Here is a 13401-nt window from a genome sequence, read left to right on the forward strand (position 1 = left end):
TGTTGTTGTTGTTGTTGTTGTTGTTGTTGTTGTTGTTGTTGTTGTTCATCCAGCCATTATCTTTACCTGCTTCTTCTGTTTCGGGTTGCTAGGGTCATTGGAGCCTGTATTATTATTGTTTTTTAAATTATTATTATTATTATTATTATTATTATTATTATTATGTTGTTGTTGTTGTTGTTGTTGTTGTTGTTGTTGTTGTTGTTGTTGTTTTCTACATTACTAACGTCTCTAAATACAAAGTGAAAATGAAAGAAGCATTAGCATTAAATTTATTACTAAGTCTTTTAAAATCACAGAAAAGTACCAAATTTTTCAAGTGGTTTTTATTTATTTATTTATTTATTTTCAGGTCTCTCTTGTAAATGAGTCCTCGAGGCTCAATGGGATTTACCTGTATAAATAAAGGTTGATTGATTTATATCTCACTTCTTAAAATAAAATATCCTTCTCAACATATACATAAATACAACCTTTGAAGACTTTTCGTCCCCCTAAACTTTTACTGTTAATTTTTTGTTTGTTTGTTTGTTTGTTGTTCCATAACTCATGGTGGTAAACACATACTTGTTGCTGTGAGTCATGTCGTCTCTAACGACTTCCTGTTTTGCTGCTGTGCGTTCAGTCCTGATGAAAAAGGGATCAGACGATAGCCCATCGGATCGGATGCACCCTTTTGTCTGGATTAGATTAGTAATCCATTTGCATTCCTAGTGTTTTGGTAAAGAGAAACCTTCTGCTATTCCCCATGCAGCGTTTTCTATTGCTGCCTCTTAAACTTTTGACATGGTGCGTTTTCAAAAACACAATCAAACGCATTGATTCGAAGCCGTGGTTTCCCTTTAATGCAGAAATGAGGAGAGGGGAAGATGTGGAATCATCTCCATAGAAACGGATGATGAATTAAAAATGATGCGGGTTAAAAGATTATTATTAGCAGTCTTACTTCTAAAGCAGACACGTTTCGAGTAAACATGCACACGCACACAGATCCAGCCCACAATGGTCAGTCTGTCACTTACCATTCAGGAGGGGTTTCATGCATCCCACTGCAGACTGACTGCTCCTCTTGGCTGAATCGCTAACATGCTTCTCTCTTTGGCAACAGATGGTGCAGCCACCTCCTTATTCCTGCTCCCTCTCTGCTCTGTCTTTGGCGCCACATTTCTGCACACCTGCCTTGTCTTTGTGCTGCTGTCCTCGTGTCTGTCCCCGTCTGTCCTGCTGCTTTGCTGCCTGTCTGCCGTGCTGCCTCTCCTTCTCTCTGCGTATGTCTCTCTCGTTTACTTGCTGAAGAATGTCTGTTATATCTGGGACAGAGTGTCTTCTGCTTTTCCTCGCCAAAGTCGATGTGCAGCGGATAAAAGAGCTTTGACGTGCACGTGCTACTTGCTGCACAGCACAAAGAGAACAGGACAAAATCATTAGTCTTAGAGCAACAATTCCAGTGACTTTACAGAACTTGTATTCATAGCAGGAAAAAAACAAACAATTATTACTCAAACTATACACAACAACACGATCCCACGTCCACAAAAGTTGGAGCGTTGTAGATGTGTAAAATGTACGTGAGTGCAATGATTTGTAATTTTCATTAACCCACATTATATTCACTTTGGAACATAATACACATGTCAAATGTTTAAAATAAGAAATTGTATTTAGAAATGTAAGATGATTTTGAATTTGGTACAACTGTTTTCATACCACAGAGCAAAAACGTACATATGTAAACTGGTAGCTAAATTGTCTCTAGGTGTGTCCCCTGCCTCACACAGTGACTGATGGGCATCAGGTGTCCCACAACAGGGAAAGGTGGGTAAAGAAAATGGATGGATGGGTAAATAAATCCATCAGAGGTAAAGATGGGCAGAGGTTTACCACTCTGCAAATTATGCATCTAAATAAAGGGGAGGAGTAAAAGAATAATAAATAGATCAATGTTCTTCAGTGGAAACTGAGAATACTTCTAGTATCCCATAATCCACAGTTGATCACATCATCAACACATTTTAAGAATTAGGGGAAATGTCTGTGAGCAGATCTGAAAGGCTGTATAGAAAGGTGGCTTGGGATCTTTAGACCCCCCCAGGCAGCACTGCATTGAAAACAGCACTGATTCTGTTCTGGACATCACTGCATGGCCTCAGCAACACTGCCCTCAAATCAATGTCTGTAAACACAATTCACCTTGCCATTCACAAATGCTGTTTGAAGCTCCGTATGTGAACACGATGCAGACATGCTGCCTGTGTCCTCTGGGCCAAAGATCCTTTACAAATGACTGAGGCAAAGAGGAAAGCTGTTCTGTGGTCAGACAAATCAAAATATGGAGAGAGAGACTGCTCTCAGTGTATAGTTCCAATGCTTGCCTCTCTGATGATATAGGGGTGCATTAGTGCCCTTGGTATGAGCAGCTTACACAACCTAAAAGGCACCATAAACACAGGTAAAATTTATGACATTTACAAGTCACTGCATTGTGATTTTTTTACATGAAGTCCAAACTTTTTTGGACTTGGGGTTGTACAACTGTGTAAAACAAATTAAGACTGAGCCTTTCTCATGTGCATGAGTTTAAAATTTTGGTTTGATTTCCTAAAATGTTTATTTTAAGCAACTGTTTCATCTTTTGCAAGCTGTTAATGTTCACTTGAACACAATTTGTTTACCCTGCTGCATGCTCAATAATCCAGGTAGATGAATCTAACAGTGTTAAGTTAGGTCCTCAAGGGTTCCCAACCCTCGTCCTTGAGGAACACCATCCTACATGTTTTAGTTGTTTCTCTGCTCCGACATGCCTGATTGTAATTAATGGATAACTAACAGGCTTCTGCAGGACATGAAGTAATTAAATCACTGAATTGGGTGTGCTGGAGCAGGGAAACTTAAACATACAAGATGGTGTTCCTCAAGGACCTGGGCTAGGAACCACTTTTTTGTTGAGTTTTGTTCAACAAAGAAGAATCCGTTCAGAGGACCTGACGACACTGTTGCAATTTGTTTTTGCATTGTTCTCTGCACAGTTCGTCCATGGAAAAGAGTGGATCGTTATGAATTAAATTATTTTGCAAAGCAATTAAAACAAAGACAATGACATTTAAAGCATTTGTTTTTATTTATTTTTTTACAAAAGGGGAAATACATGACGTTTGTGACCAGTAGAACCATGGAGTGATACTGAAATAGCTCAGGGATAGAGGACTGCTTTGAAATGATGCATTACGTAAAAGGAAAGAATATATATAAAACATTATTCCACACACATACATAATAAAAAAAAGTCTTCTGGTTAGTATTAAAGTTTACGGGGATTCTAACTCTTTGTGTGGTTACACCATACAGTAGGAAATGTCAAACACTTTGGGATAAAAAAACGTCCAATACTAATTCTTCTGTGGATTTCTGGGTGGAAATGTCTGACTTTAGGTTTTGAATGCAACCTACGATCCAGCAGTTTTAGTTGGGGGAACCAACAGGAACCTTTACGTGAGGATACTTTTGTTCAAAGTAATATTGTGGTTAAGATAATGCACTAGTAAGAGAAATGCTAAGTACACTAAAAGCAGCAAGAATAACAAAATGCTAAAAAAAAAAAAATGCTGTGCACTGGTCATGCACAAAGCTCTGGAAATAAAAATTGAAATTCGCTGCTGAAAAATGGATAGCGACACGCACATGGCTAGTTCCTTAAACACTGAAATATTAAAATCTATTTACACGTATGTACAGGCGAGTCATCCTAAATGCGCTTACATTACAATCTTAAACTCATAAAACAAACCACAGGAATTGGGCTGAATCACGAAATGATTTAACTTTTTTTTTTGGTGACGTCTGAAAATCTGGAGATGTCCCTTCAGTCCGTTTCCTGTTTTGGTTTTGGAGTCCACAGCTTATTGTCTCTGACATGGCAGTGCTTTAGAGGTGTATGTTTCTTTCAACTAGCTGTGATCGTTCGTCCTCCGATCCGAATCGTCCTCATACTTCATTGAGCGTGATCTGAAACTGACCGGTGACTAACTCGGACATCTCGATGAGGAACGCGGACTGGTTGGTGTAGTGTTCGATGATATTGTTGTCCATGTTGACGAATATTCTGCAGAAAAACGCACAAAAGATGAATTACTTCAATGATTAATTCTAACATCTTTATCTTCTAATTTAACACATTATTATCAAGGCTGACAAGAAAAAAACAATCTGCCTGAATAAAACCAACAATTGTGTCTTATCTGAATCTGACTCCCCCGTTTGGCCTCGAAGCAGGTCGACTTATCAAATTTCTCCTGGGACATGTGTAAACTAAGGAAAAGCTCTTTCTGTGCCGGCTTATCAGAACTGTACCGGCTGACACCAACATCTTAGCAGGACTATGGCCTATCTGGAAGTGCTTCATGGACAAACCTCACCGTCTTGACGTGTTTACTGGTAGAGTTTTTTGACGTCTCAGATCGTGTCCTGACAGGACAAGATGTTAAGAGATCTTTTTTGTAATACCACTATCCATCCTCATGGCCTTTTACCGTTGTCTTTCTAAAAAGTGTACGTTGCTGCTCCTGTAGCAGCAGCAACGTACACGCTGCCCATCTTTCGGACGACTATACAAACATAATTTCACTGTATCCCGGTACAATGATAATAAAGCTTATTCTGATTATAGCTGGCTTTTTGCTCCGGTTTGGATCAGTTGGGATAATAAAAACAAGTCATAGTCTCCCTCCCCAACCTTTAAATCTTTACCACTTTAATGCTTGAAGCAACCAGCGCCTCACGCATTCTGCCTGCGGGGACTGCACTGATTGAAGGCTGGAGCAAAACGAGGAGGGAGGGAACTGCAAGGAGAATGTTACCCAACCTGTTAGCTTGGTTGATTCCCCTGAAGTGATAGCTGCCAAATAACAACAGGAAAACCACCTAAAGGTGCTGCGTGAGGAGGTCACAAGAAAGGGCCTATAATTCGGACCGATGTCGCACACAAGGCGACTCTGATGGGTTCAAAAGCTAGCACGCAACCTTGTTGTCTTTTTGAATACAGATAAATAAATGCGTGCTTCTTTTATCAAGAGAAATGAAACACGCGGAAGTTGTTTTTGCACCCAGGTTCATTGCAACAGGTGTGCTGCTCTTCGAAAAAATCCTCTGATCGTTCAGATATGTGGCAGCCTATAACCTGATGGACAACCTTTAGCTTGTAACTGGAAGCCTTAAGGCACTTATCAAAAGTAGGCATCGCTTCAAATGTCACTTCCTTCTGTTCCAACAAGATACGGTTATGAAAACATCAATAATTTGAACAATTACTCATGACTCATAAGCACAACCTGGTTGTGAAATCTTTTCATCCTCTTTTTTTGTGTGTGTGGAAGAGCTTCAATTAACACATTCCAGAGGACCAAGCTAACTAAACCTACCAACCCGGTCCGTCAACACTATGTTTGCTCAAGGAAGAATAAGATTAAAGACACAAACTAAACCACATGCACATCTTCAGTGTCAGTTGCACTCCTATAATTTACCATCAGCAGTCTAAACTGTGCTTAAATAGCAAAGGGAACAATAAGAAACTCACCCTCGTTTGCATTTTTTGTAGATTCTTCCGATGGTGTTTTGTTGCAAACCATACTTTTCGGAAATCTAAGGACAGAAATGCGAGACGAGTGTAAGCTTCCCTTCTCAAAGAAAGATGATACAGTTGTGGAAAGTACAGAAACAGGGTTGATGTTGGAGCTAAAATCAGACCACAAAGGGATTCGTATTTTTCGTGCGATACTTACAGCTTCTCGTAGGCCCGAGAGTGTCGGCGAACTGAGCATGAGCGCGTCGAACACCTCCTCAGTGCTCGTCCTCACGTACAGCAGAACTAACAGAGAGCAAGAAGGTATACTTAGCACCAAAACTGACCAAAACCCTCATCAGCAGAAGACTTGTGTTTTTCCATCTACCTCTCTGTGCTTCTTCTCTGCGGGTCTGTTTGTTGGGTGGAGAGCTGCTCGGGTCTCTGTCTGGATACAACCTCTTCAGACAACTCCTGTCAGCAAAACAACAACAGCCTTGTTAGAGACGCAGCAGCCACCACAGGCTCATTCTTTAATGGACTGACAGATGAAGGCTGTTTTCTGTTTATTTGGGCTTACCTGTCATTCTCATCCATAGAAGAGCCCTAAAGAGACGAGAAGAGAAAGCCACAGATCTGATTAGACACAGCTCCACTCATAGATATTGCTTAATGTCCTTCCACCCAACATGGTTTGTGCGCGGTGCTTCTTATTAAGTGTTTATTCCCCGTGACCACTAACGAAGCTCTAAATGTGCACATTGATGGAGACACACAGATAGGACCTGAAACTGTCCAATCAAAGATGCGTCCGTCTTTGCTCTCGCTCTGTACTCATGGTCTTTTTTTGCCGACACAGATGCTCAAACCCATCCGTGAAAGCTCCAGGGTGTGGGAAACCTGGCCTGTCTGAACAACACCCTCACTCCGCTGTTGTTGAAACTGTGTTGAGTGAAGGGCTCTGAGAACATGGGGGCGACCGTGCCGTGGATCGAGCGTGAGCTGCAGCGGCTTGAACTTGTGTCTGGTTTCGTCTCCAATTAGCTTATCTGATCTGAGGCCTGCGTTTAACTTCACTTTCACTGGTGTCATTAACACCCCACAACCCCTGGCTCCCAAGAAAAACAGTTTTCCCACTGCATACTTTCCCACAGTTTTCCCCCCACTGCCTCGCTCGTGCCTGTTTGATCACCTGCACGCTGGTGGGAAGGATGGGGGGAGGAACAGCGCAGAGGGGAGGATTAACGAGGAACCTACCAGGCGCTGTAAGGTGGAAAGGTGGGCCTCTGGGATGAAGAGAACAGGCTGAGTGATGTGGTCCTCCAGGGTCTTGAAGTAGGTGCACTCAGTACCAGCTGAGCCACACATTAATGATTTGTTTGCTGCAAAATGAAAATACATATAAGAATATTAGTTTCTCTTGAAAAGCGTAGCTGTGCTTTTTGAAATTAAACAAAGAGCATTACTCACAGTTTGCATCGTTAGTGTTCTTTCCTCTCCTCTTGGATCTCTTCCTCTCCTCATCTCTCATCTTCCTCTCTGCGCCCTGAATACACACACACACACACACCAAAAAAAGACACGATTACAAAAATGGCACTGAAATACCAGTTTTCTCACTGCTTGCACAAGAAATCCTGAATGAATTAAAGTTAAAGTACCTTATCACAGAAAATCTTGACCTGCAGGGCAGCTCTGTGCAGGAGCTGGTTGCTGCCTGAGCTGAAGTCGTAGGTGTCAATCTGCAGGTTTAGAGGTAGACCCTTCACTCCTTTCTGAGAGGAGAAGTCGGTGCTCAGCGAGTTGATCCCAATGTAAATCTACAAAAGAAGACATCAGGACAATGAGCTTTTGTTTGTCCGCATTAGGAAAAAAGAAGTTTTGGAGATAAAAGGGTAACACTTTACAATAAGATACACAAAATTTGATTAACTACTGGGGAACTCCTCAGGAATGAATCAGGAGTTAATGGGTAGTTAACCAGTATGTACTAGGGAACACACAGCCACGCCTTATTAGGGGACTACTGGTTAGTTACCTTGTAAATGAAGCGGAACTAATCAAGAAGTAATGGGTAGTTACCAAGGAACCCAAAGAAGAATGAACCAGGAGCTAATGGGTAAACCAGTACTTACTGGGGAACACACAGCCAAGATTTATTAAGGGACTACTGGTTTGTTACCACAGAAACACAGGAGAACTTCTCCATGTGGGTTCTGAATAAACCCTGCACCAGTGAGGCCACAGCTCATAATTGTCAAAAACCTGTTTCCTAATAATTACTGGTTTTCTTGGATTTTCTCTTTTGTAAACCTACTGATGAAAGACATTAACAATTTCATAATCTTGTACTGGTGTCATCTTAACTATGTCTGACTATCACTTACTGAGTACCAAATCATTGCCTGGCTGTTATTTTGTTCACCGATGTGGTGAAGCATCATAACAAGAACTCACTGAGGAAACAGTCATTACTTAATCACTACTTGACCATTACCTACTGGTTTGTTCCTGTGGTAACAAACCAGTAGTCCCTTAATAAGGCTTGGTTGTGTGTTCACCAGTAAGTACTGGTTAACTATCCATTAGCTCCTGATTCGTTCATTTTTGGTTTCTTTGGTAACTATCCATTAGTTCTTGATTAGTTCCTCTTCATTTACAAGATGGCTAACCAGTAGTCCCATAATAAGGCTTGACTGTGTGCTTCCCAGTAAGTACTGGTTGACTACCCATTAGCTCCTGATTTGTTCCTGATTCATTCCTGAGGCATTCCCTAGTAGTTAATCAAATTTTGTGTACCTTATTGTAAAGTGTTACCGATAAAAGAAAAGCAAAACAGATGAAGTGAGAGCTGTATGACCCTGGAACACCGGCTGTCTATAATTTACCATCTGTCCCTCACTCTCGTCCCTATTGCAGCAGGTTTGGTGGCCTCGCCTGAGCACCTTTGGGCCACAGAGAAGCACGCATAAGTGACTCTTGTTTAGTGTGGTGACAGGAGCCTCAGGGGCAAACACATTTCATGCATTCCTCCTCTTCGTCCCTCAGCCACTCCTTGTCTCGTTCCCTCGCCTCCCTCGTAAAAAGTTCACCTGTTCTGTTACTTTTTATTTTTGATAGATCACCACCACGATCAGCACTACATATAAAGATCTGCGGGTGATATGTGTTTACCTTGGCCTCTTCGTTGGGGTTCCACACAAACGAGAGAGCGTTGAAGGCCACCTCCTCAACGTTGCTGATGCCGCAGAACACTTCTTTGTAGTCGGCTGTTTAAGAGCAAAGCAATTAAATTCTTAGCAGACAGTACAAGAAAATACTGTGAGGCACTTTACTTAAATGAGCATATACGTAGTGACAGATATGTGTTTTGGCTCATGAAGAACATACCAATGTCAATGACCCTCTGCTTGACGGTTGGTTGGCGTGCGTGCCAATGATTCCAAAAGCGGAGCTGCATTTCTGGGTTCTTGTCGTTCTCAAAAACAGCCATCACCACTGTCTGAGGCGGAGAAAAATAGACAGAAACATCGAGCACAAGGTTAACCACTGTTACTTTTAACACCTGCTGACATTTTCCACCAGATCAGCTCTCTCTTAACCACCAATGTGCTTCATTCGTTCAAGTAAATCCTTCCTTTCTCCTCTGATTCGACTGACAAAGAGCCATAAAGCGCACCACACCTTCTCCTGTCCTCTTTTCTTCTTCTAACACTTAGACAAACACAACTAAGCTGAGCCGTTCTACACTCTGGTGTTGTTTCAGTGTGTAGGGATAAATTGCACAAGGTCATATGCAGTCGTTTTCTGGAGTGCGGTGTCAGCAGGGAATTAGTCACCAAATGTGCCGGCTTTAAGGGAGGGACGCAATTTTGGGAAGGGTTGGCTAGGTGACACAAACAAAAAAATTATATTTGTGCCATAAAATAATAAAAAGCCTTTAGGGTAAAAAATATAACAAAAGCCACTGAGTTCTGTAAGTCACGCAAATAACGTAAAACAAAACTTTTGGAAATGACTCACCTTGACTTTGGTAGCAGTGAGGCAGGCGCTGCTGTCCACTCCCTGAAGGGTGATGGGATAGAACTGGCCTTTGTTCAGGTACACCATTGGTAACTCATTGGACTTGTGTATGGAAGCTGCAGGAGATCCGAGGGTGAAGTGAAACTCATTCCTGGACCTCTCTGGGGGGGAGCTGGTGTAGGAGCCTGAGTAAACCGGGCTGGAGGTGTTGTCAGCAAACTGGTCACCATAGGAAAGAGTCTAAATCCCACACAGGGTGTATTCATTAGCATAGGACAGAAGTATTTTATTACTATTATTATGAATGGCATCAAACTTACATCAGCACTGGGGTCAGGGAAAGCATTCCCCTGCATCAGGGACTCAAAGATGTTGTTGAGCTCCTGCTTATCGTACGTGTCTGCCACGACACTGGTCAGGTTGGTGTACGTGTCCGAGTTGGCAGGAGCAGAAATGGGCATGGAGGGGATGGACTTAGACACCAGAACTTCTTGGGGATGGGAGGCGGGGACGCTCTCTGAGAGGATCTTCATGACGTTGGCGGTTGTCTCAAGTGAAATAAGCTCACTGGTGTTGCTCAGACTCCTGAGAGGACGGAAAGCAGGAAAACACTTAAAATAGAATGTAAACTTTTCCACTCTGACGTGACTGAGCCTGAAGAGTCCCAAACATCATGGGTGCCTAAACGTCACTTGCACAAAATGTACAGCAGTTAGTTGAAGCTCTAATTGCGTTGCAGCGCACTCAGCAACTGAAGAAAGACTGACTTTGCATCTGGGTGGGAACCAGTGGTGTAGTCCACATACCTAGTGGGTATACTGTGCTTAGAAACCAAAGTACACTGGTTAGTACAATGTAATTGTCAATGTATTTAGATTTTTAAGCACATTGAACATTTTCAAATTTCTCTGATGCTTATATTTGAATAAACGAACAACAAACTTTGTACAACAGTTGGCTATGTATTAAAAACATGTTATAGAATTTATAAAGCAGTATCAAAGCAAAGCACTGCGTACCAATAGATTGTTACGGAAGTGTTTAACGCAGGGGTGTCAACTCACTTACAAAATGGGGCCAAAATCAAAACCTTTTTCAAACTAAGGGCCAGTTTCAGAATCTACATGAATTCAAATCAGATACCCGGCATCTTTTCTTGGTCACAGGTTCCTCAACAAGAGTTTGATTGGTCTCATTTGATGTTCTCTGTTGTGCTTTTTACATCATAATCAAAGATTACTGAAAAAATTCAAGAGAAGGAAATATGTTGCGTTTCACATATCATCTTGGGGGCCAGAAACGATGTCAACGAGGGCCACATTTGGCCCCCGGGCCTTAAGTTCGACACATGGTTTAACGTATCAATGACACGTACCTATATGTCATGTATCAATGGGCACTTTTAAGTGGGTATACTGAAATTCTTAAGCTTTTCTAGTGGGTATACTCCGTATACCCGAGTATTACGTAGTCTACACCACTGGGAACCATTTGTTTCTTAACCCCCACCCCCTCGCCCATCTGTGTTTGAGTTTCTCTATTGAATATGTTTGAGGGGACAACACTGAGCCCCAACAATGGCCTTTTCCCACCCACCCAACAACAGGAAGAAAAAACATCAGTTGTGAAACTGTCAGAAGGGAAGAAGATGGAGAGATGAACCCCTCCGACTGTTTGACAAAAGGATTATCCACTCATGAGTTTATGACCTCCCTATAAGCACTGACCTTTTCTTTGTGACTTAGTCTTGTCATAAATGTCATCGGGTGCAAAGAGAAGTGAACTGATTGTTTCATGTAGGGTAATTTTTAGGAGACGCTCGTGTCAGAGGTGAGATATTTTCAGATCTGTGGACTCACCTCTCAACTGGTTTGCAGATGTTGTTGGTGCGAGTGAAGATGGCGCCTTTCTGCTCCTTCTGGTTCTGAAAAAAGTAGCCGAAACACACATGGACACAGGGGAAGTTAGGCTTGTGGCTAAAGTTGAACACATCTGGTTTAGCACAAGAACAAACTCCACAGTATTTACCTTGCAGTGTTCTTGGAGCATTGTTAATGCTGCAAAGTTGTCTGCTGGGTGGAGTCTGTGTTTGGGGTGGTTCGGCTCAGGAACAGGGTTGTTCAGGTAGGACCATGAGTCCATTATGTAGTTGTTATAGTGGTTGTAGCTGAAGTTCTCGCTCTGAAAGACCAGTCCCAGAGTCCTGCAGGAGAATTGAAAGAGCACAGATTTATCAGATAAAACAGGTTGAAAAACACTTTTTAAGAAGTCAGTCGGTTCTTTTAATTGGAATGAATCTTGGTGAATCGTGATGTGACAGAACAGAGTCAGCTGCAGCCGAATCCTGAGGAGAACTGTGCATACTTGCCCCTAAGCACGGAGGGTTTCGATTGCAAAACCACAGAACTGAGTAAGATCCCTCAGGAGCAGAAGCGTAACCAAAAAAAAAGGGTTTTTTAAAGCACATCAATTTGCACACATAGGCAGTCTTTTGTGGTTTCAAGCGTGAAAGAGAAAGAACCGCATTCTTGAATCCTGGATAAACTTTCGTATTTACGCACATCTCAGCAGGGCTGACAGGACTCCGAACAGAAAGACACAACTGCTCTGCTTTTCCATTTCACAAATAATTACAGGCTGGGATCGTGAGGATACAGTTTGTTTAGATAGACTCTCGGTGACATCGGGAGGTAAACATGTCTGCCAGGCTAAGCCCCCCTTCTTTTTTGGTGTTAGTCTGCAGCAGCTAATGAACAAACAGCTGCAGTTTAACCTGAACAAACAGTTAATAGGACGTGCTGACAGGTGAGCTATTCACGACCACAGCACGGGGAGCAAATCCCATCATTTCTCACAAGAATTAAAAGGTGCAGAACGATGAAACCCCAAGCAAGAAACTATCCGTGTTTATGTTCTGGTGCCAAAATAGCATGTTAAATTCCTCCTCTATCCAAGTGAAAACGTTCCCCTACACCTGCTCAGAGATGCACCTGTCTCTCACGCACGCTGCAACAGTTTCAAATCAGCACGACTCTGTGCATTTTTCTGCATTTTCTCCAGAAACCAGGATCTGATTCTCTGCAGAGATAAGGTGGACTCTATTCTCTAAGGTTTCGCCGTCATGTAATTCAATGCATTGCATGCTGTCACTGCTTTCTGTCCAACAGCTCCAGAGGAGATTCTTATTTCCCAGGATCCTTTTGTGCTCTGTGGCCTCTAGGTTAGTGACGCCGTAACAGACCCACCACAAATACAGATCCAAACTTGTGTGTGTTTCATACAGCCGATATCATTTTCCCTCCTATTAAAAAAAAACTGCTTTTTTCACATGGGGGTCTCATTGCAAATAAAAGGTTACGGGTGTTTCTGTTCACCTAGACTGGAACCAATATGAGCCGTTTACTGTAGGATCAACGGAAACAGTGGAAAAAGTACAATTTGGCACCAAAGCAGACGCACACCTTTAGCCCAAGTAGCACAAAAAAGAACTTACGCAGTCTCTTTGGTCATCTCTCCAGTCCAAGTCAGTCTGAATATTTCCCTTTAGAGTTCAACTCCTTGTTTATACGCGCTCCTCTTGAGTCCGTGCAGCGGAGAGGATCGCAGGGATGAGTCAACTGAAGTGATTTCAACTGAACAGGGCCCAGATTTATTTCATGCCACAACACAGTTTGCCTCTCCCCTCTGATTGGCTGAGAGCTCTGCAACAGGTGTCTGATAGGACAGGTGAGAGAAACCTGCATGTATGAATGTGAGAGTGTGTAGCTGGGGGGTTGTTTTGCATGACAATCCAAGGCAGGAGGTTTCTGACTCCCAATATT

At 42.3% G+C, this 13401-nt stretch overlaps 1 protein-coding gene across 1 annotated transcript; it reads right to left on the minus strand.

Moving 5' to 3' along the window:
* Positions 1-3567: 3567 nt before the first annotated feature.
* grhl3 (grainyhead-like transcription factor 3) lies at positions 3568-13198 on the minus strand. Its single transcript, XM_037695478.1, has 15 exons — positions 13074-13198; positions 11609-11783; positions 11440-11504; positions 9901-10165; positions 9581-9820; positions 8948-9059; positions 8732-8826; positions 7219-7377; positions 7028-7103; positions 6815-6939; positions 6138-6163; positions 5946-6031; positions 5778-5863; positions 5573-5637; positions 3568-4099 (listed from the first exon to the last, which is right to left on the minus strand). Exons 1-15 carry the CDS (start codon positions 13088-13090, stop codon positions 3982-3984), a joined length of 1710 nt encoding a protein of 569 aa, XP_037551406.1. The 5' UTR covers positions 13091-13198; the 3' UTR covers positions 3568-3981.
* Between the last annotated feature and the right edge of the window lie 203 nt (positions 13199-13401).

This window comes from Nematolebias whitei, chromosome 21 (genome assembly GCF_014905685.2).
Source record: "Nematolebias whitei isolate Nwh7 chromosome 21, NemWhi1, whole genome shotgun sequence".
NCBI lineage: Eukaryota > Metazoa > Chordata > Actinopteri > Cyprinodontiformes > Rivulidae > Nematolebias > Nematolebias whitei.

What these genes read in the sequence shown, in the direction of transcription:
- grhl3 (XM_037695478.1), bottom strand. An exon ending in ATCTGCAAACCAGTTGAGAG is followed by an intron (nt 10,166 to 11,439) that starts GTGAGTCCACAG and finishes CCGTCCTCTCAG; the next exon opens with GAGTCTGAGCAACACCAGTG. An exon ending in TCACTGCTACCAAAGTCAAG is followed by an intron (nt 9,060 to 9,580) that starts GTGAGTCATTTC and finishes TCTCCGCCTCAG; the next exon opens with ACAGTGGTGATGGCTGTTTT.